The sequence below is a fragment of the Geosmithia morbida genome, assembly GCF_012550715.1.
Source record: "Geosmithia morbida isolate 1262 chromosome Unknown scaffold_18, whole genome shotgun sequence".
Classification (NCBI taxonomy): Eukaryota; Fungi; Ascomycota; class Sordariomycetes; order Hypocreales; family Bionectriaceae; genus Geosmithia; species Geosmithia morbida.
In genome coordinates this window covers 33,334-54,830 of record NW_023336205.1, presented here as the reverse complement: position 1 = coordinate 54,830, position 21,497 = coordinate 33,334, and the positions used below count along the sequence as shown (strand labels likewise).

The following is a 21,497-nucleotide window of genomic DNA, read 5'->3' as shown; positions in this document are numbered from 1 at the left end:
ATGGAGTGCATATTGTACATCATCTCACCAGGATGGATTATAGCAGGGATGCTGATTCATCACGAGTACGGCTGTACGGATAATCACTCCATGTCTGGTGGGAGATTCTGATACGGGGGATTGAAGCTGATGATCGGATGTCAAGGAGCGCACACACACACACACACACAGAGAGAGAGAGAGAGAGAGAGAGAGAGAGAGAGAGCATCGTCATGATCGTGTACGAGTATGAATCGGAGGCGACACCACTACCACCACGCGCAGACCATCATCTACCCAGACAGAGAACAGCCAGAGAGGAGTCGTAACAGTTCGTACATCTTCCCGATTTAACACGCCACGCCCTTTCCACGTCTACGATGCTTCTGCAGATGGTGGGGCACCCATCAGCCACTGGGGACGATACACATAGTCGGGCAACAATGGGCTTTGACGGTCACTAGCCATCGCCATACAGATAAATACAAGGCACGAGACACTTTTTTCTTTTCTTTTTTTCCCATCCTTTTATCAATCTCTATAGGATCATCCAGATACCACTCTCCAATCCTCGAAAGAAGAAGAAAAAGGAAAGAAAGGAGAGAAGGAAAGAAGACGGATTTTTCAAAGCGAATCAAGAAGAAGAAGAAAGATGTTCTGCCACTCTCACTGCCCTGCTCAGACTCGCCCTGCCTCGACCCCTACAAGCCTCAAGTACAGAGGAGCAATGGCCCCCCGCACCACCGAAGCCGCCGCCGATTCTATTTCCGCGCCGGAGAAGAAAGGGCTGATTGAGTCACAACCTCACGGGCAAAACTCACACCACACACATCCCACCACACATTAAACAGCGACATTCACCATCACACACTCTGAATTCCACGTCCGCATCGCCGACAAAAAACCACCAGCAGCGAATTCACATCGATCCGAGCTTTCCATCGAAAGAATTAAAAATAAAAAAATACAGATACTCAACATCCTCTACCCTCTCTCTCCTCGAGTTTTACAACCTCCCCTCAAGAGCGTCGTCGCATTGCGCACACTCCCTCCCCCCACCACAACCACCACCACCACCATCGCTATCACCACAAAAAAAAAAATCATCATCATCCAGCCATCTCCAGACCATCGACTGCAACTCCGATCGCGCTTCGGTAGCAGGAAGAGGACGGAGGACAGGACAAGATGCCGTCTGCCGTCCTGGGCTTCACGCCCAATCTCGACAAATACCTCAAGTCGATCAAGGGACAGCCCGTAGATCAGTCAGTCGACAGTCTAGTCTCGTGCGTTCCAACCCACGGCTCATCCTCCCGACGCCCAGTCGGACTCCCCAGCCATCGCTGACACTTCTAACCCTCGACAGCCTGCTGAAGCGGCACCAGGTCTCCGGTGCCGAAGAGTGCGCCGTAGCCACCGCCCACTGCCTCCTCCAGCTCATCACCCGCTCCAAGTGGCACGACGTGGCCACCCTCATCTCCCAGGTGACCCGCGTGGGGGGGAGGCTCTCCCGCGCCCGTCCGGACGAGCTCGTCGTCGCCAACATCGTGCGACGGGTCCTCGGCCTGATCCGGGACGAGGCCGCCGAGGACAGGAGCGAAGAGCTGTGCGGCGCCGCCGTCGGCCGCGAAAACGCCGCCGCCGCCGCCGCCGACGACGACAACGGCAGCAGCGGCAACACCCCGACCACGGCCGACGATCATGCCCGCCAGATGCGCGCTCTGCGGTCGGAAATCATCGACGGGATAGAGGAGATATTCGACGAGATCAGTCAGGTGGACGATCAGGTCGGCGCCTCGGCAGAGGTGCACATCCGCCCGGGCGACTACGTCGTCCTCCACCAACCGTCCACCACGGTCCAGCGCTTCGTCCTCCGCGCAGCCGCCCGTCGCAAGTTCTCCGTCATGATCGACACACCCGTCCCCACTCGTCAGGCCGGCGGCGGTGACCCGCGAGGCGGCAGCACCGGCACCGGCACCACGACGGACCGGTACGCCTCGTTCAGGAGGAAGCTGGCCGCCTCGGGCATCACCCTCATCAACATTGCCGGCGCCGGCGCGATGTGCTACATGCCCCGCGTCGACAAGGTCATCCTGGGCGCCAGCGCCATCACCGCGACCGGCGGCATCGTCACCGACAGCGGCGCCTCGGTGCTCGCGCGCGCCGCCAAGGTCTGCGGCGCCACCGTCCTCGTCCTGGCAGGCATCTACAAGCTCAGTCCTATCGATCCCTCCACCGAGGACGACGTCATCGAGTGGGCCAACCCTTCCACCTATGTTGACTTTGCCGACGCAGACCTCGTTCACGGTGTCACCGTCAGGGCTGCCGTCAAGGAGCTCGTCTCCCATACCTCTATCGACAGCTACATCACGAATCTGTATGTTGTCTCCCTCTCCCTCCCTCCCTCTCCCTGTCTCTCCATTTTTCTGCTCAGAAAAGAAACTATAAAATATACTGACCAGCATCTAGTGGCACACACTCACGTGAACACCTCAGTGGTCTGATTGCCGATCATTACAAGCCCCAAGACACCAATATCCATCTGAGCGCTGCATCTTGATTTGTTCTCATCTTGACATAGCGAGCATAGAGAGAAGGAAGCATCCGGGGGGGGGGGGGGGGGGGGGGGAAAAAAAAAAAAAAACCCCCCCCCCCCCCCCCCAAAAAAAAAAAAAAAAAAAAAGCATCCTGATATTTGAGCTTTGTATTTTTTTGGATGGTCAAACTGTTTTCTTTTTTGAAAAATAGAGTCGACGATAAGACGCACGCGCACACACACACACACACAAAAAAGCCCCTCAACTCTTGTTCTCCACCTTTTCCACCAAGTCTCCAACACCCAACTGTCTCCCAACAGCAACCTTGACCTGTCTACCAGCCTGATCGTCCTTTCCGGCATTGGGATCGCGACCGACCTCGCCGACGGGCTCACCTTCGTCAGGCTGCGCGTCCGACGACTTCCCGCCGTCCTTTTCGTCCGTCTCGGCGGCCTCGTCTCCGTCTCCGTCGGCGGCGGCGGCGGCATCGACCTGCTTCCGGATCGCATCCAGGTCGAGGCGCATGCAGAAGGCGTCCTCCCCGTCGGCGTAGTACTTCGCTTCTGTCTTTTCGTTTGTGAATCCCAGCGTCGTCTCGTACAGGTGACGTGCCGCAGCGTTGGACACGCGCACGTGTAGTGAGACGTATTTGGCCTGGTATGTTTCTACCATGGCGAGTTCTTTTATTTCTTTCTGTCAGTCAAAGGGAAAGGAGAAGAAAAAAAAGACATGATATATATATATATGTATAGAGAGAGAGAGAGAGAGAGAAGGAGAAGAAGAAGAAGAAGAAAAAGAGGACGTACGGCTCTGCCTCATCAACTTCTCAGCGATCCCCAATCTTCGATGAGTACGCATGACGCTGAGACTGGTAATGTGCCCGTGCGGCACGCCGTCCGAGGGTTCCTCCTCCATCTTGGCCAGGACATAGCCCACAATCTTGGGGTAGTCGTATGGCCCCCGGGCAGGACGGGACACGTCGACCGCCACGAACGATAGCTGAGGCCACGACAGCGAGTGGTACAGGTAGTACTTTAGAAAGTAATTTTCCGGGAGGTTCTCCAGGTTGGCGTGCTGGATTAGCGGGAGGTCCGCGTTTGTGAGGACTCGGATGTCCATGTTTCTAGGTGTCTTTTCTGTTCTTTTTTTTTTTTTTTTTTTGGGGGGGGGGGGGGTTTCTAAAAAGTTTGGACTATCGTAAGCCTTGTTCGGCGTCGCGAGGTGAAGGGATCGGAGGTTGAAGAGCTTCGGAGTGTTTGTCGTTTTTGCGCGCGTGCACTCAACACTTAGAGAGAGAGAGAGAGAGCGAGAGAGAGCGAGAGAGCGCGAGAAGAGAGAGCGAGAGTGAAGGTTGATGATGCGGTTCGTCGTGGTGGAGAGGTAATAATACGTCGAGGGACAAATTTCATGCTGACAAGCTTCTACGTGGGGCATTTTTCTCTATAAAAAAAACCCCCACATTCGAAAAGCGCCCCCTCTGTCACGGTTGAAACACACACCTACTCTTCTGTCAAGATAAGTAGCTTTTCCTTTTTTTTTCTTTTCCCTCTCTCTCTCTCTCTCTCTCCTCTCCCCTTATTGTCATGGTAATTTAGTCCCTATTCACCTAGGAGACACATATAATTTGTTTGAACTCTTCTTGTCAATTCTCTTATTCTCTCAACTTCAAACCTCTTATGAAAACAACCTGCAACACCCCCAACACACCAGCTATGGCTTCTTCCCAGCTCTCACCGAATAACGGAGAAAAGAAGAAGAAGAAGAAAAGAGGAAAAGCCACATGCAGCATCACATCATTGAACTCGTCATCAGAATATACTCCCTTCCCTTTTTTCCCTTTCTCCTTCCTCAAATTGACCTTGAAAAAACAAAGACCCCCTCAACTGTCGAATCGCTCACTTCTCTCAGACATTCCACATCCTAACCCTTGAAATATTCCACAGGACGGCAGCCGCTTCTAGCTCGCGTTCCCCTTTCCACGGATGGGCAGTTCCCTCGTCTCAGCCGTGGGAGCAGGAATAGCGGCGGCAGAAGCGTCGGCAGGCGAGGCGCCTTCCTTGGTCTTGTCGGCCTGCCTGGCAGCAGCCTTCTTGGCCTTCTTCCTCTCCTTGTCTTCCTGCTTCTTCTTTTTGGCAGCCTCCTCGGCGGCGCGGGACTCGTCGGTGCCGCCAAACCTCTCCTTCCACTCCGCCACCTTCTTGTCGTCGATGCGGGAGAAGAGGTAGGCGGCCTTGCCGATCTTGTGGCCGGACTTGAGAGAGTCGCCCGTCCAGGTATCCGGGATGGATTCGGGCTGCGTGTTGAGCTGCTCGCAGATTTCCGCGCCCGTCGAAGGCATGTAGGGGGAGCATACGGACGCCAGGAGCTTGCACAGGTTGAGGGCCAGGCCGATGACGGTGTGGGTCCGCTCCGGCTTCTCGACCAGGTTGGTGTTGTCGAGGCGGTACTGCAGCAGGGCGTTGCCCTCGGCGCTGATCTCCATGATCTTGCGGGCGCCCGAGCGGAGCTGGACGCGCTCCATCAGGTCGTTGTACTCGCCCAGCAGGGTGTTGACCTTGGCGATCCAGGCAGGGAAGTCGAAGCTGTCGTCGGTGTAGTTGGCAGAGTACTCCGGGACGGTGCCGTCACACTTGGCGTTGACGAATTTGACGATGCGGTTGACAAAGTTGCCAAAGTTGGCCAGCAGCTCGCTGTTGTTGGCCAGGGCGAAGGCCTGCCACTCGAACTGGGTGTCGCTCGTCTCGGGCCGGTTCGACAGCAGGTAGTACCTCCACACCGATGGGGAGATGCCGATGTCCTTGACCTGGTTGCCAAAGACGCCGATGCCGCGCGACTTGGAGAACTTTCCGTTCTCGTAGTTGAGGTACTCGGTCGTGGATAGCTGGTTGAGCATGGTCCACTTGTCGCCGGTACCGATCTGGGACGAAGGGAAGATGACTACGCGAGAGATGTCAGCGCATCTGCCTGCCTACGATGACCGTGTCGGGAAAGATGCATCGTGGAACTTACTGGTGTGGAACTGGGTGTTGTCCTTTCCGAGGAACTGGTAGAGCTTGACATTGTCCGGATTCTTCCACCACTTCTCCCAGTCATCGGTGTAGTTTGCCGTGATGGAGGGGTAGCCGATGCAGGCGTCGAACCAGACGTAAAAGACCTTGTTCTCGTACCCCTCGAGCGGCACGGGGACACCCCACTTCAGGTCGCGGGTGATGCTCCTGCCCTCGAGACCCCTCTTGAGCCAGGACTGGGTGATGGCGAGGCCGTTTGCGGGCCAGCTGTACTCTGACAGGGTCTTGTCGAGCCAGTCCTGCACCTTGGGCTGGAGCTTGTCGAGCGAGAGGAAGAGGTGCTTGGTCTTGCGGGCGACGGGCTGGGCGCCGTCGACCTTGCAGCGGGGCTTGATGAGCTCAAAGGGGTCGAGGAGGGAACCGCACTTGTCGCACTGGTCGCCGCGGGCGTCGTCGTAGCTGCACTTGGGGCAGATGCCCTCGACGAAGCGGTCGGCCAGGAAGGCCTCGTGCTTCTCGCAGTAGGGCTGCTCGGTCGTGCGCTCCTCGAGGAAGCCGTTCTTGTGGAGCTTGAGGAAGATGTCCTGGACGATCTCGGTCTGCTTGGGCGTCGAGGTGCGGCCGAAGTGGTCGAAGCCGATCTCGAACCAGTCGTAGATCTCCTTGTGCTTGACGTGAAACTCGTCGCACAGCTGCTGGGGGGTCTGGCCCGTCTCCAGGGCCTTTGTCTCCGTCGCGGTGCCGTACTCGTCCGTTCCGCAGATGTACAGCGTCGGGCGGTCGCGGAGCTTGCTGAAGCGGGCGTAGGTGTCAGCGCTCAGGACGCTACCGACAATGTTACCCAGGTGAGGGACGTTGTTGACGTAGGGGAGGGCGCTCGTGACGAGGATGCTCTGCTTGCCCTCTTCGGGAAGGATGGGGTTTTGGACGCCCATTTTTTTTTTGGGTCGGTGCCGGTTCGTTTGCTTGAAGAGTTTCTCCTTGAGACCCCCCAAAAGAAAAGAGGCTGATACTCTTCTCTCCTCTATCGACAAATGAGAATGATAACGGACAGGAAAGGGCCTTGGCTCGGAAATGAACGAGACGAAGAGTCCCGAGATGAGATGTGATGGGGTTGCGAGAAATGGCCCGAGGTGACTCAACTTCTGATGCGGGCAAGTTCAATGCGGGCAGCCCACCAAGAACCCACCGAGGGGCAGACCACCCCGCCATTCGCTCCAAGGGTTTTTTTTTTTTGGTTTTTGTTTTGGGCGGTGACTCAAGAATTCTGCCACTCCAACTCTACACATCAACCTCTCTCTGATGGCAACCTCACACTGACCTCTTGCATTGTTTTTTTTTCGTCTCTGTATATATATATATATTTATATATACATGCCTCATACTTCCATCTCACTGTCCTCCTTGTCGTACTTTTCATCAAAGCAAGACTTGGATAGAGAGAGAGGTGGCCGATCTCGTCTGGACACACATCCCTCAACCATGACACAACAGGACGACCTGTTCGACGACGTACTCCACGTCGAGAGCCGTTTCTACAACCAAGGATACAACGACGGCCTACGAGACGGAGGGCAGTCCGGCCTGGCCGAGGGCCGAGCATTCGGTCTACAGAAGGGGTTCGAAAAGTTCCTCGAGAGCGGCCGTCTGGCCGGCAAGTCTGTCGTCTGGGCGAATCGACTTCCCAGCAATGCACCTCCCAGCAGCAGCAGCAGCGGCAGAGATGACGGAGGAGGAACAAGAGGGCAGGGACGGCGGACTGGTACGATGGTGATGACCCCCCTACAGAACAATGCGCGGTTGGAGAAGAATATAAGCTCGCTGTATGCCCTCGTGGATCCCAAGACGGTGTCGATTGAGAACTCAGATACGGCGGTGCAGGATTTCGACGACCGGTTAAAGAAGGCGCAGGGGAAGGAGCGCATCATCGACAGGATAGTTGGGGGTGCGAATAAGGCTGCAGGTGGATCCTTGTGAGGGCGGGCATGATGATGCATATATTAGATGGCGTTTTCTCTCTTCTTTTCTCTTTCCTTCTTTCCCCCCCCTCCCATTGGAACATACAACACTGGGACATAGCACAACGAGGCACGAAATGTACCGAGTCTACACATGACATGACAACACGCTTCCGCATCTATCAAATATAGCTTGAATTTGAAGAGAACAAGGGAAAAAAGAAAAAAAAGAGGAGCATCTATCCACACACTGCGCATGTACAGGCGCACTTACTTGAAAGTCCGGCAAGAGTATCTACACACAGGTCAGTACACGAGGTTGACACGAGCTTTCAACAATAACAACTCGGGGAACAATGATAACTGCGGTAGGGGGGGGGGGAGAATCAGGGGGTGGGGGAGGCAAGGACAGCTGGAGGACACAAGGGAGCAGAGTATAGGAAGGGGGGGGATAAGAGGAGCAAAGGACATACCCTTCGCCATAAGGCTCGCCGACAATCTCGTACCGGTGCACATCCCACCTGCCGCTGGACGGATCATTCCCGGCGGGAGTAGGAGGCAGACCGCCGACGAAGAGCTCGTTTGCGGCATCCTGCGGCGCCTTGACCAAGTGCCTGGCAAGGCCGGCCGTCTGGCCCTCCTCCCTGGCGGCAACGAGCTGCCTCTCGCCAGCGTCGCCGACGAGGTCGAGCTTGGGACGGGCGGCGCTCCCGACGCTCAGCAGGCCGACGACGTCGGCCTGGGTGACGGCGCTGGGCCGCGGGTAGGAACGGCGCGAGTCCCTCTTCCAGTAGGGGTTGTCGGCTATGTCGGCGGCAGGGATGGTGACGGGGTCGTCGTAGGCGTGAGGGTCGTTGGCGCCCGGCGTCGGGTTGCGGAAGTAAGGGTTCAGAGGCACGCCGTTGGACCGGTTGGGGTCAATGGACACGGCCCTGCGGAGCGTCTCCCATATCCCCGTCGACTGGACCGTTTGTTTCTATCGACGGGAAGGAACATTCATTGTCAGTTCACCAGATCCCCCCATCACTTCAATCATCCGACCGGCTAGTCCGTCGATCTGAGCGAGTAGCGACGAGTGGGTGTGATTTCGAGACGCGAACGGAGGGGCTTACCTTGGTAATGGATACGACGTTGCTGGCCGCCTTGGAGACGGACATTTTGAACAGGAATTGACGGATGGATGGATGGATGAGAACGAGATGGGGGGTTGGAGTTTCTCTTTTTTTTTTGTCTTGTCTGAACAGGTTACTACTATACTGCACGATTCAACCCTCCAAAGAGACAAGGGAGGAGAAGACGAGGGGAGAGAGAGAGAGAGAGAGTTTTGGGGTTTGTGCTTGTCGCTCCCGTCTGGGGTTTGGTTAACCGATATTCTGCCGAGAGAACTTCCCCGGGGGGAAACAGCAAATGGGGCAGGTGCTATTACGGAGTAGTAAACTGGGGGGGGGGACTGTGGTCAAGGTTTTAGAGTGGTGGGACTCATGTTTTGGTCTTTTTTTTTGGGGGGGGGGGGGGGAGGGTCTTTTTTTTTTTTTTTTTTTTTTTTTTTTTTTCTTTTTTTTTCGTCTCTTCTCTTTTTTTTCCCGACACAGAATCACGAGTTATTACACGTTGCAGATTACAGCATGAAGAAGAGAAGAAAAAAAGGGGTCTCNATATTCTGCCGAGAGAACTTCCCCGGGGGGAAACAGCAAATGGGGCAGGTGCTATTACGGAGTAGTAAACTGGGGGGGGGGACTGTGGTCAAGGTCTGAGAGTGGTGGGACGCCTGTTTTGGTCTTTATTTTTGGGGGGGGGGGGGGTTGGTTCTTTTTTTCTTTTCTTTTTCTCTTCTTCTGTTCTTTTCTTTTCGTCTCTTCTCTTTTTTTTCCCGACACAGAATCACGAGTTATTACACGTTGCAGATTACAGCATGAAGAAGAGAAGAAAAAAAGGGGTCTCTCTCAACTCATTCCCTCTCAATAACTATCAATAATCGCTATTTCCAAACAGAGAATTAAAAAAAAAAAAGAAAAATAACCAGAACGAGACGAGACAACGATATATAAAAAAAAGGGAATGAAAAAAACAAAAAGACGAAGAATAAAAAAAACAGGAAGAACAGGAAAGACGACACTGATTACTACACATATCTAGTCGTCACCATGATCCCTCTCTGATATCCCGTTCAGACGGTTGAGCAGTCTCTACTTTCCCTCGTCAACCAACTTCTTGACCCTGTCGACCGTGCCGACAGGACTGCCAGCCTCGGCCACGAGCACCTTGCCATCCTTGCCGACGACAAACACGCCGCGCTGGGTTCCCCTGGGCGTCTTCTTGAGACCGATGGCCTCTATCAGGGTAGAGGCAGGGTCGCACAGGAGAGGGTACTGCAGCTTCTGCTTGGTGCGGAAGCCGGTGTTGGCCTTGGTCGAGTCGGCGCTCAGGCCGTAGATGGCCAGGCCCCCGGCTGTGAGGGACTCGTACGAGTCACGGAAGAAGCAGACTTGCTTGGTGCCTGTTATTTTTTTTTTTTGGAGAGGGGGCGGATAATTCCATCAGTCAGCAAGAAGCGGCCAGCCATGAAGCTCAGGTGGTGCAGGAGAGACCGAGTGCGCCGACGGATGCGCAGCGCACCCGGGACCAAGGTTGAGAGCTGATATGATGAAGCGAGCAAATGGGAGGACCAGGAGAGAGAGAGGGAGACGGAGAGGGGGTGAGAGAGGGAGAGAGAGAGGGAGGGAGGGAGAGAGAGAAAAGAAGGCGATATACGTACAGCCTGGAGTAGAAGCCTTGGGGTAAGTAAACAGCACGACACCAGCCTTGCTCTCGTCGACCAGCTTCTTGAGGGTGGTCTTCTCGCCATCATTCGTCTCAATCTCCCCGCCGAAGCCGTCGAGGCTGATGGTATCCCCAACAGCAACCTGCTTCTTCTCCTCCTCCTCCTCCTCCTCCTCCTCTTTCCTCTCTTCCTTCTTCTCTTCCTTTTTCTCTTCCTTTTTCTCTTCCTTTTTCTCTTCCTTCTTCTCTTCCTTCTTCTCTTCCTTTTTCTCTTCCTTCTTCTCTTCCTTCTTCTCTTCCTTCTCCTCCACTTCGTCCTCCTTCTCAGCAGCCTTCTTGGGAGGAGAAGCCTTAGACTTGGCGACAGGTTCCTTATCGTCCTTCTCGGGCACAGCCTTGGTCTTTGCTGACTTTTTGGTCAGTGGAGCTGCAACGGGCAACTGATGAGCCTTGCGCTTGCGTAGTTCAACAGGCATGTTTGGATCTGTTTTTGTGCTTTTGTTTTTTCTTTTGTTTTTTCTTTTTTGGATAGTTGTCGAAGAGTTTGGGGAAAGGACCCCGAGTTGGCGATAAAGAAAAAGAAAGGGAGGGGGAAAAAAAGAAGAAGAGTCAATAGGAATGAGGAGAAATGAATGATGAAGAGATCGAGAAGCCTCTTTGAAAACCGTGTCTGTGATGTAGTTGAGAGGGGGAGAAGAAATAGGAGAGGGAGCGCGACATGGGAGCTCGTCGCAAAAACAACCTTGGAGGGAATATGCGACGCCCAATTGACGCGACCAATCAATCACAGGGCAGGAGCCAAGGTGCGAAAAAAAAGAGGAGCTTGGACCTGCCAATATCTGCCAATATCTGTAATCCCAAACTTCTCTCTCTTTAATACTCGGTAATACTCTCTCTCTCTCTCTCTCTCTCCTTCAATAGCAATCCAATTACTTGGAATCATCATATTTTGCCCAATGATACCGTATCTTTCTCTCTATTGAGACTCCCTCTCTCTCTCTCTCTCTTGAGAATACCACACAATGAATCCCAAGGTATCAATCATGCCATTTTCCATCGGAACAGACGGACACGGAGAAGAGAGAACGCAAGACATGCTGATACCTCATAACTGCAGTCATTCATGGCTCCAGCCGCTGCCTTTACGATGGCGTGCGTACTATTCGCGTGAGTCCCACCATCTCCCCTTGTATATCTCTTTCAGTCTCATCCTCCCCCCCCCGCCCCCCATCCCCTGAACTCTTGTGCTGAGATTCCCATTCTAGATACACAAGATCATCTATTCATTCTGCAAGGGATCAGGCCGTACGTTGAAATCCCCCCTCCCCCTCCCCCAGCACACACACACACCCACCCCTATTTCCCCCTCTTGACCCCTTTATCCTCATCACACCGCATCCGATTACACTCACTCACCATCGCCGTAGAGAACCAAGAGGTTACAGCCTCATCCTCCTCCTCCGCCTCCTCCCCCACCATCTTCATCTTCACCACCGTCTTCGTCTTAATCACATACACACTACTGTTCCTTTGAAAAAAAAAAAATCTTCTTTTTTTTTTAACTTCTATCTCATCTTGGGAGTAGAGATCAAAACAAGAGCGAAACTCCCAGGATGCCCCCGAGATACACATAAAGAGGGAAAACAACCCTTCTTGCCTTGTGATACTAGAAACACTTTTCCCCTCCCATGCGATAGATAGAAAGCACAGATTTCATATGATGCCCAGATGACATGAGAATTCCTCTTTCTTTGATTATCTTTTTTTGCCAAAAAAAAAAAAAAAAAAAAAAAAAAAGTAAACATCTCCCGTCTATACCTACAGCCAATGAAAGGGTATCCCATCCTCTTCTGCTCCAGTCCATTCTTCGAATGATCGGGTTTGGTAGTTGTAGAGACTGATATGTGTGAACGGAAAAGAAAAAAGGTGGGGAAAAAAAGAAGTGTGACGTGGTGTGGTGTGGTATGGTACAGATCCACGTCTGGGGTCACGACCTTGATGCTGTCCACGATGCGATGACCTGCTGATCACGGTGGCCGCAGCGGTGCCGTGTCATAGCCTTGGCTCCTCCTGTATCATGGCCCTCCCCGCATCTCGCGCCATGTTGAGGTGCTTCATGACAAACTCGTACGTCAACATCGTCACCGTCGCCGCGGGGACAGCTCGCGTCATATTCGTCCCCAGCCCGGCATAGAAGGCCCGCCATCCTTCCTCACGCAGGATCGTCCGGAACGTCATGGCGATGCCCCTGTACTTCGGTCCGCCTCCGCCACCAGACGGGAGCTGTTGCCGTCGTTGCGTCTGGAGCCTTGTCCGTATCACCTCGTGGGGGTACGTCGCGCTGCTGGCCATCATCTTGGACAGCACCGACGCCGAGAGGATGCCTATCCAGTGGGATCCTTGGCCGGGTGCCGGGGCCTCGCCCATGCCCTGGCCGGTAAACGTCATCTTGAGATATTCATATGTCGGGAACTGGACTGCCACGTGCGAGAGCCCTAGCAGGGCCGGCGACAGGCCCGAGTAGAATGAGGCGAGCCCTTCTGTCGAGTACATCTTGCGGGCCGCGTCGATTGTCGACCGGTAATGGAGCGCAGAGGAGGTCGAGCTTGCCGTCTTGGTCGCGGGCGAGCTGCCCGGCCTGTCACCCATGTGCCTCTGCGACATGAGCCGCGTTTTGATGACCCAGATGGGGTTCGTCGCGATGGTACTACAGCCGCCCGCAATGATGGAGCACCATAGGTTGATGACGTGGACGTTGTCTGCAGAGGGCAGGAGAAATGAGCTTGAGCTTCTCACCAGTCGAAGAGACGCATCCGAGACTTACCACAATATCGGCTGACCACCACTTTGGCTTCATTATAGACGGTGAACCACACAGCCCAGGTCGGGAGATAGCCGAGCACGATCGGGCCCAGGCCACGGTACATGCCACGGATGCCCTCCTCCTGCCAGATGACACGGCTGGTGCCCACGAGCCCACTGTACATCTTCGCGGTGCTGCCGGCTCTTTCGGCTCGTGCGACGCCTCCCTGTGCCTGCAGCTTGGTCTTGATGACGTCGAGCGGGCAGGTCACGACGCCCGAGGTGAAGCCACCGATGGCACCTGCGATGGCATTGAACTGCGAGTCGGTAGCTCGAGCAGCCCATCTCTGCAGCCAGATCGGAGCGGCGGGGTCGCGGTCATTATTATGCATCGGCTGGGCTGGCCCTGATCCGACAGGGGGCGAGTGCACTGGGGGGAGCGTATAGGCTGGCGTGGGCGCATAATAATTTTCGGAATTAGGCTGGGTCGCCTCGGACTGATGCTGATCGTGAGACATTCCGCTTCTGGTAGACCTCTCTCTCCCCCTGGCTTCTTCTCTTCCCCTCCGTAAGGGACGTCTTTTTTTTCTTTTTCGGGGCCCCTTGGCTTACGCTAGCTCGGTAGAAGAAGAGGAAGAAGAAGCGATATCTACGCAGATTCCGTCGACGATATGGCTATATTCGGCTCTGGTCACGAGACCCTCCGGGGCGAGTTGAGATGAAGGCGAAAGAGGAAGAGAAGAAAGGTACGCGATATCGACTTCGTCATCCGTCGAGGCGGAGGGCCGCGCATCGATGATTTAACGAGGACCAGATAAGTAAAAGCACCATAAAATAAAATAAAAAAGAGTAGCAGACGCAGGAAGCTGCCGGGTGACGCGCTGCGGGGGAACGCTCCCACGCACACTGACCGTTCCCGCTCTAGCTAACGGCGCCGCCCATTGGCCTTTGGGGGGTGGTAGAGAGGGAACAAGACCGGCGGTGGGCAGTAGAGATGGATGCGGTGGATTTGTAGCTGTAGGCGAGCAAGGAAAGGATGGTGATGATGACGTTTCTATTCGGTCGTAGTGGGCTGGTAAATTGAAATTGAAAAAGACGAGAGGCGACTCCGCTCGGAAAGTGGATGGATGACCGATATAGCGGATGGGATGGGCCGGGATAAGGGCGGGTGGGAGGGAGAGACTGCGAGAGAGAGAGAGAAGGCAAAGGTCATACCGAGGGGTGTGTGGGAGTGTGGCCCGTGTGGGTGGGTTGTTGGTGGAGTGGAGAAGAGATCGAGCTTGGACACTTCCTATTGAAGGTTAGAGACAAGGAGACCCCCCCCCACACACAACGCCCACATGCGGCTGTTGCATATTGAAGGGCGGTTACCCTGTAGGGCTCGATGAGGTCACCGACAAGTATCACAGCTGTCATAACAGTGACGAGTTTCTGAACGAGGTCTACATGATCTACCGGGAGTTTATGAATGGGTAAAACTTGCGCTTCGAGCGAACTTGATGTCCTCATACTTGTAGCGGTCACGTTGTGTTTGGTAACGTACAGGACGATGAATGTGACTCCGAAATATGGACATCTACGAGATCTACGAGGACACCTTCGCCAGGAAACGGCCAAGAGTGTTCCTTCCGTCGTATAACTCATACAGTTTCGTTCTCATAGAATCATTCAACCATCTCCAGGGAAAGAGCCAACATGCTCTATAGAGTATCGTGACTCTTTTCTAGAAAAGCATCAACAGCCATGTCAACTTGAACACTTCAACAGCCTACGCACCGAGCCAAGCATCTCTTACACTCTCCATCTAGCCGACCACAGCCAAACACAGCTATCGATGCATCTTATACTGCGGCCATCGTAGAGATGACGCAAAGAACCCAAGAAACCGCCTTGGAAAATACCAGTCAGGCACGTGCGAAGCCACCCGTCGCATACATTGGTGGCATACCGCAGGCAAGGCTCTCGTGGCTTGTCAGCGTCGTGGTCGCATACTTCAAAATCGGCTCAGCCACGTCGTTGGATCAAGCAGCCCTAGGCCGCCATGATCTCATGAGATCACACAATATAGAGACGTACCTAGATACGGGCACCGCAGAAAGGGAGGCTGTAGTTTTCACAGGTTTGTCCACGCCACGGTCCCCCAAGACTCCAACAGCCTTCTGGCTGCCTATCTCTTGGCTCTCTAAATGGCGCTGATTGAGCTGGATTTAACTAGCAGACAAAAGAGACGATCCAGGAACACGGTAAGGCCCTAGGCTTCCCTTATGAAGTATGGTCTGCCTGCAAACGACTCAACAGACCGTTTGCCGGACTCGTCGCGACGTATAGCAGGGAGGACGCTATCCAATTTGGGGACCCGGAACTGTGCACCGACTAGTACAGACAGCAAGTCTGGAACCTCGTGAGAGAGCCCATGAAGTTGAACCGCATGGCTTTGCCGGACCCCCGGCCTATGGCCATCTTCAACATCTCCATAAAGAGAGATGACGACAGGTCTCAGAAGGTCTGCAGTCGTCTGCAGAAGACGCTCGACGCCTGGGTCTCGGGTGATGATGCCTCCTCGGACAATACACACGCTGTCCCGGACGATGACGACGACGACGACGACGACGACGGATTTTTCACTGCGGGAACCTCCGCGGTAATCTGGGACGGCAACGCGACATTGGAAGTCGCGTCCTACCTAGGACATCGATAGGGCCAGGGCCAGGGCCAGGGCCAGGGTCGAACCGAGGACGAGGAGTAGCTACCACTGGCTGGGGGGGTAGCAACCACTGGCCGAAGATCGACCAGTAACTGTCACCGCGCTTCTGACCCTGACCGGGACTACTTCTTCATCTTTTCCCTCCGATGCTCTTCAACCGCCCCCCATGTCTTCCCGGACAGGGAGCAAGCGACAGTTGAGGAGCAGACGGCAACTGAGGATAAATTACTCACTGTCCTCATGTTTTCATACTTTGCCACGATCCTTCGCTCTATCCTCCTGGTTCACATCTACCCTTCCGTTACCCTCCCGGCCGAGGAGCAAGAGCCGGCCGAAGAGCAGGAGCCGGCTGAGGAGCAGCAAGCCGGGGAGGAACCGTGAGACAAAGAGTTGTCCGCGGAACAGACGTCTTCCGAAACATAGTCTTCGGGACAGGATTAGTAGGAATCGTCTAAGAAGAAGTCAAAAAAAGGTGTTTTAGAAGAGGAGGAAGAAGAAGAAGAAGAAGAAGAAGAAGAAGACGCAGAGAAGATAGAGGCCGATATCAAGGCGACAAGCAGATGGCCACGAGAGCAAGTGATGTGAGGTGGGCACAGGACGGTGCAATGCACCAAGAACTGGGAGCGTGGACAAGCGTTATGAAGGTCACAGTATTATGGGTAGTACTAGCATTAGAGAACAGAAAACAGCGATGATGTATTGAATCGACCAGCGGGTTTTCTTGGATGGCTCGAAGTACAGATTGATAGCTGCTATAGCTGTAGAGGTGACGAAATATCTACCTCTCATGTCCCAAACGAAACAATTGCCGCTCTGGATGAGCTGCAGGATAAAACCGGAGAAAAATGACCATCAGACTCAGTCTTATTGGCCATGCTGACTCATAGATATGCGCAGGCCGGTATCACGTGACAAGAAAGGCGGCCCAATTCCAACTTTTGCCGACAAGTTCCACGACTACGGCCAGAGAAGCCCCAGGCCCTTTTTTTTTTTCTTCCTCATATCGCGCATTGGATCTCGGCGACGACGACGACGACGACGACAACGACGACGGACAGCTGCAACAATCCAATCGACTCGGATAGCAACCCCGCTCCGAAGTAACTGAGAATACTGTCTTGTTCCTCCCCTCCTTCCTGATACCATTTGACACTCAACCCCCACCCCTAAGTCGATACAATGGTCTCTCTCGCCCCCTTCGTCAACAAGCGCCCCTGGCTTCAAAAGCTGCTTATGCCCGTGTCCAACTGGTACGCTGGTGCTTCGGGATACCGTCAGCTCGGACTCAGGTACATACACAATCTCTTTCTGTTTTCTTTCTTTCTTTTTTTTTCATCCGCCATACTCTATCTCTTCTGTTGTGCAATTGGTCGTGGTTCTCTTCGGCCCAGCGGGACGGCAGTACCGGAGGAGTGGGGAAGAGGAAGATGATGAGAGAAGGAGGAAAATGAAAAGAAGGAGGAGAAGAAAATGAGAAGGAGGAGAAGAAGATGATGAAGAAGAAGAAGAAGAAGAAAAAGAAGCTGACCATGACCCCCCTCCCCAAATAAAACAGGTACGATGACCTCTTTGAGGAGGAGCGTGAGGCCGTACAGATCGCCCTCACCCGCATCTCCAACAAGGAGGCCTACGAGCGCGTCTACCGCATCCGTCGCGCCACCCAGTGCAGCTACCAGCACAAGCTGCTCCCTCGCTCCGACTGGACCACCGATGCTACTGTATGCTCTCTTGTCCGATCCTGCACGCACCCGCACCCGCACCCGCACCCGCACCCGCACCCACAAGCACAGCCGCACACACAGACGTACAAGCAACCCTCTGGAGAATGATCGAGACTAACAGGAAAAAAAAACCGCAGGATATCCGCTACCTGAGCCCCATCATCCGTCAGGTCGAGGCCGAGGAGGCCGAGCGCAACGCCCTCGATGCCGCATCCATCGTCCGCAAGAACTAAAGAAGCTCACTCGGCTGTTGCTGTCTATCTATACCGAAATAGAACAGGAGAGGAGGACCCGCCCCTCCCCTTTTTCTTTTTCTTACATGTACCAATATAGGATGAAAGCGTGTTTTAGGGAAGAGGGAGAGAAGGGGAGAATATTATAGACGAAAGAAGAAAAGAAAAAACAATAACCGAAAAAAAAAAACACAACGATTCTTCACAATAACTTGGCTGAGAAGGGAAAGGGAGGACGAGGAGGTTTTGATAGTGCGAGTGGAGCAGAATTTATTCCTTGTATAACTTCTAACCACCTTTCAACCTGTATGGCTTCTTTCTGAATTTTCCCTGTCACCAAAAATGCCCCTGTCATGTTATTCGTCTTCTCAAAACAACCAAGTGCTCTTTGGTTCTTCGCTCTTTTCTCTGCTGATTGCATGACAGGTTGACGCTGATTGCACATGACAAAAAGACATCGACATGTGTAATTGTCACTCCGACGTTAAATATTACCACATCATCATCTTTCAAGTAGATGGGCGAGTAATGGTAGATGGTGATATGCAAGGATCAGCGACGGCCGTAGATAGTGAAAGTTGTTGATATTGGCGGTTTTTCTTTTTCTTTTTCGAAGAAAATGTATCTAGTGTACAATGGAAAGAAGAAGAGAGAGAAGAAAGCAAAAAAAGAAGAAAAAAAAAACACGTCTCCCTCGTAAGTGTGATAAGGAAAAAAAAAGAGATGCAGATGGAACTCTTCTCTCCCCATGATTGACAAGAAAAAAAAAGCTGCGCCATGTACCGCCATATATGTATGGAAGATATGTTGGTTGATGGAAGAAGACATGTCCGGCATGATACAGGAGTCCGCCACTTTTCATCGCGACCAGGGCGTCGTAGATGCAGAGCACGACAAAAAAGGAAAACATGAGGGCTCCGTTGTCTGTTCTTTCTTCTTTCCTTCCCTTCTTCTTTTCCGAGGTTTGGTTTCTTTTTTCTTTCGTCCGTGTCCCATATCCTTCCAAATCTACCAACTCCATCATGATGGACACTTGTCGGTCAACATCTCCCGACCCTCCCACCCAAAAACACCATCACCTTCCTCCCCCTCGACTGACCATGGAAAGCATGCCGGACACCAGACGCCACAGAGTCGTAGGGGGTATCAAGAATCACCTCTCTTTTTTTTTCCCCTCCTCTTTTTTTCGGTTCATGTCCGTATGCTCCTCACCGCACAAAAGAAAGCCCATCTTTCGTTTGTCTCTTTTTTTTTCTCACCCTCACTATCCGTCATATTGGGGCTTGTCGACATGTGTCATGACATCCCTAGGGATTCCTTTCATATCTGCATAGGCCGTCCATTTACTCCTTTCTTATTTGCTTTTCTCGCTCGCGTCCTTCTCGCATGTATAGATTTCTGACGCAGGATCAGACACGCTGGTAGAACAGGAGGTAGGCAACCTTGCTGTCCTTGAAGCCCTCTTTGTTCTGCTTCCCCTTATTGTTACCCGCTCCGTTGACGACGTTGCTCCAGCGCTTGCTGCTGCTAGTGGTGTTGCTGCCGTGGCCGGCACCGCCAGCCGAGGTCGTCACCTGTTCCCAGCCGTCCTCGTCACCGGCCTCGTCGTCGTTCATGGCGCCGAACCGGTTGGCAGAGGTGCTGGACGTGCCGTTGCCATTGGCGTTGCTTGCCGAGCTGTGCCCGTCTTCCTCGACGCTGGACTCGGCCACATCCCTGCTGTGCACGCGACGGAGGTTCGTGTCATCTAGGTGCAGCCAGTCCTGGCCATCCTGCCGGCGTACGTCGACCGTGTAGTGGCCTCCGCTGGCGTTCTTGCCGTGGTGGTAGACAACGCTGATGAGCTTGTACCTCGGTAGGGGGGAGCTGCTGTCGCTCAGCGCTTGGCGCTTCTGGCGCGACAGCACCTCGCGCGGGATCTCAAGGTCCAGCGGGTAGTCGATCTTTTTCCAGATCTTGACGGTCCCGTGGCCCTCGGCATCAAACTGGAAGCGCTTCAGGTGCAGGATCAGCACGGGCGGCAGCGATTCGATGAAGACCTGCTTGGTCGCCTGGACGTCCTTTCCGCGGGGAGAGTTGAAGTCTCCCTGCAGACGCTCCGGACGCGTGAGGCCCCGGAGGGCATCTACCACGCTGCGCACCTCGGGGGATCCAATGTCTAGCTGAAGCGGCTGGTAGGGCTCTGTCGTGATGGAGTCCTTGAGTCCCGGGACGCGGAACTCGGACCGGAGAAGACCGCCGAACACCTTGTTGATGGGAGTGGACCCGTTGGCACCCGACGACCGCGTCACGGCCGCCTTCTGCTTCCGGCCGACCTCGAGCCAGTCGCCGGAGGCATCAGTCTGACCGTTGGCGTCGGAGTCGGCGGCCCGGGTAGCCTCGTTGGCGATCGAGTGGTTGACCACACTGGTGCATTCGTCGTCGAGAGACTGCAGGAGGAAGCCGAGGAACTCTTCCGCATCCTGTTGGTGACCACGCTGTGGGAAATGTTAGAACACGCTTCATACAACTGGGAGATAGCGGCACCGAGTGTGCGAGTGTTGGGTAAGGATTGTGGGTGGGACGCACCCTCATGCTGGCGAATCGGGGAAGCTGACGGATAGCGTCGTACACGAACTCGGGTGTGAACGGCTCGCCAAACTTATCGAGGTCCTCGCTCTTGAGCGACCTACGCAGTTGGTCGACAGATGTTGCCGACTTGAGAACCTTGAACTCCCGCATAAACATGATCCTGCGACTTGTCAGTGATGATTGATCGTTTTGGAAAACGTGTGGACGGCAACAGACATGGCATCAATCAAGGGCGTGTCGCTCTTGAAACTGTGGGCAGCCTTCTTGCCGACCTGATCGAGGAAATCATAGAAAGGAACGCAAAACATCAAAACTTGCAGCACCTAATGTGTGTGTCAGCGTGAGGATTATCCCAAAGGAAGACGCTTGGGGGCAGAGCGTACCGAGTTCATGTAGCACATGTTACCAGTGTTGATGAGCCCACGTGGCTCGATGAAAGAGAGTTTGTCATTGTTGACCTTGTAGGCAAGGACAGCCTCGGCCGTCGAGTTGGCGTTGGGCTTGGGGAACAGAGACGAGGCAGCAGTGCCAGCGGCAGGTCCATTGACCGCACCGCCAGCAGCAGGAGCGGCTCCGTCACCGTTTGCTGAGGCACCATCGATAGAGGTTCCGTTGTGCCCGACCTTGGCCGCACCGGCAGGCTTCGCAAAGAGTTTGGCCCAGCTGCTGGGGGCAGCGGGCTTGGGCGGGGGGTTGGCAACTTGGGCACCCTGGTCAGCAGGAGCCTCGGTGTTTGTCGCTGTCGCAGACTCGGAGGGTGGTGCGGCGACGGGCTGTGCCGGCTGTTCCTTGTTCTTCTCGACCGTGGGAGACTTGGGGTTCTTGGGGACGACGGGGACCAGAGGCAAGGCAGGCTGAGCGGGCTTTGTCGAAGAAGGGATACTGGCGACGGTGGGCTTCTCGCTGGCAACCGTTGGGGCGACCGTCTGCTTGGGAGTCTCCTGCGCAGTCTCCTGGGCAGCGGGCTCGGGGGCTTCAGCGATGGGGGTAGTCTTGGCGGCAGCAGCAGCAGCTTGGGCGGTCCGTTCCGTCTGCTCGACGGCGGTGGCGCCCTCGTGCTGCTCGACTGGCAGGGAGAGGGCCTCGCTCTCCGAGGTGAGGGGCTTCCTGCGTGGCTTGATCCTGGGCTTGCGGGCGGGCCAGGGCTGATCGGGGTGTGAGAGCCAGGGGACCTGCATGCAGGAATGAATAGTCAGTATGGGCCAATCTCCCCGAACAGGGGGG

The 21,497-nt window shown here is 54.4% G+C and overlaps 10 protein-coding genes across 10 annotated transcripts in view; 4 read left to right on the top strand and 6 right to left on the bottom strand.

Moving 5' to 3' along the window:
* Positions 1 to 1,167: 1,167 nt before the first annotated feature.
* GMORB2_3381 (translation initiation factor eIF-2B subunit beta) lies at positions 1,168 to 2,539 on the top strand (the record flags this gene model as incomplete). Its single annotated transcript, XM_035465357.1, has 3 exons — positions 1,168 to 1,265; positions 1,346 to 2,356; positions 2,449 to 2,539. 3 exons carry the CDS (start codon positions 1,168 to 1,170, stop codon positions 2,537 to 2,539), a joined length of 1,200 nt encoding a protein of 399 aa, XP_035318622.1.
* A 238-nt stretch (positions 2,540 to 2,777) lies between these two features.
* Positions 2,778 to 3,635, bottom strand: GMORB2_3380 (N-alpha-acetyltransferase 10/11; the record flags this gene model as incomplete). Its single annotated transcript, XM_035465356.1, has 2 exons — positions 2,778 to 3,181; positions 3,323 to 3,635. The coding sequence occupies 2 exons, from the start codon at positions 3,633 to 3,635 to the stop codon at positions 2,778 to 2,780; spliced, it is 717 nt and encodes a 238-aa protein (XP_035318621.1).
* An 838-nt stretch (positions 3,636 to 4,473) lies between these two features.
* On the bottom strand, positions 4,474 to 6,459 carry GMORB2_3379 (methionyl-tRNA synthetase; the record flags this gene model as incomplete). Its single annotated transcript, XM_035465355.1, has 2 exons — positions 4,474 to 5,453; positions 5,526 to 6,459. The coding sequence occupies 2 exons, from the start codon at positions 6,457 to 6,459 to the stop codon at positions 4,474 to 4,476; spliced, it is 1,914 nt and encodes a 637-aa protein (XP_035318620.1).
* Positions 6,460 to 7,006: 547 nt separating this feature from the next.
* Positions 7,007 to 7,501, top strand: GMORB2_3378 (Essential protein Yae1, N terminal; the record flags this gene model as incomplete). The annotated part of the gene is made up of 2 exons (XM_035465354.1): positions 7,007 to 7,189; positions 7,313 to 7,501. The coding sequence occupies 2 exons, from the start codon at positions 7,007 to 7,009 to the stop codon at positions 7,499 to 7,501; spliced, it is 372 nt and encodes a 123-aa protein (XP_035318619.1).
* Positions 7,502 to 7,752: 251 nt separating this feature from the next.
* On the bottom strand, positions 7,753 to 8,639 carry GMORB2_3377 (NADH-ubiquinone oxidoreductase 21.3 kDa subunit; the record flags this gene model as incomplete). The annotated part of the gene is made up of 3 exons (XM_035465353.1): positions 7,753 to 7,777; positions 7,956 to 8,458; positions 8,595 to 8,639. The coding sequence occupies 3 exons, from the start codon at positions 8,637 to 8,639 to the stop codon at positions 7,753 to 7,755; spliced, it is 573 nt and encodes a 190-aa protein (XP_035318618.1).
* A 1,029-nt stretch (positions 8,640 to 9,668) lies between these two features.
* GMORB2_3376 (peroxiredoxin Q/BCP) lies at positions 9,669 to 10,718 on the bottom strand (the record flags this gene model as incomplete). The annotated part of the gene is made up of 2 exons (XM_035465352.1): positions 9,669 to 9,979; positions 10,238 to 10,718. 2 exons carry the CDS (start codon positions 10,716 to 10,718, stop codon positions 9,669 to 9,671), a joined length of 792 nt encoding a protein of 263 aa, XP_035318617.1.
* A 1,576-nt stretch (positions 10,719 to 12,294) lies between these two features.
* On the bottom strand, positions 12,295 to 13,472 carry GMORB2_3375 (solute carrier family 25 (mitochondrial folate transporter), member 32; the record flags this gene model as incomplete). Its single annotated transcript, XM_035465351.1, has 2 exons — positions 12,295 to 13,001; positions 13,067 to 13,472. Coding segments are annotated over 2 exons (1,113 nt in total), but the record flags the coding sequence as incomplete, so codon positions are not given.
* Positions 13,473 to 15,457: 1,985 nt separating this feature from the next.
* GMORB2_3374 (uncharacterized protein) lies at positions 15,458 to 16,129 on the top strand (the record flags this gene model as incomplete). The annotated part of the gene is made up of 2 exons (XM_035465350.1): positions 15,458 to 15,720; positions 15,829 to 16,129. The coding sequence occupies 2 exons, from the start codon at positions 15,458 to 15,460 to the stop codon at positions 16,127 to 16,129; spliced, it is 564 nt and encodes a 187-aa protein (XP_035318615.1).
* A 798-nt stretch (positions 16,130 to 16,927) lies between these two features.
* GMORB2_3373 (ubiquinol-cytochrome c reductase subunit 7) lies at positions 16,928 to 17,702 on the top strand (the record flags this gene model as incomplete). The annotated part of the gene is made up of 3 exons (XM_035465349.1): positions 16,928 to 17,037; positions 17,304 to 17,466; positions 17,607 to 17,702. 3 exons carry the CDS (start codon positions 16,928 to 16,930, stop codon positions 17,700 to 17,702), a joined length of 369 nt encoding a protein of 122 aa, XP_035318614.1.
* Positions 17,703 to 19,111: 1,409 nt separating this feature from the next.
* GMORB2_3372 (ubiquitin carboxyl-terminal hydrolase 10) overlaps positions 19,112 to 21,497 on the bottom strand; it is a gene marked incomplete at both ends in the record, with an annotated part of 3,265 nt that continues 879 nt past the window's right edge. The window contains 4 exons of the mRNA XM_035465348.1: positions 19,112 to 20,179; positions 20,271 to 20,433; positions 20,490 to 20,545; positions 20,657 to 21,445. Coding sequence (XP_035318613.1) covers positions 19,112 to 20,179; positions 20,271 to 20,433; positions 20,490 to 20,545; positions 20,657 to 21,445 — 2,076 coding nt within the window. The remainder of the gene's footprint in view (positions 20,180 to 20,270; positions 20,434 to 20,489; positions 20,546 to 20,656; positions 21,446 to 21,497) is intronic.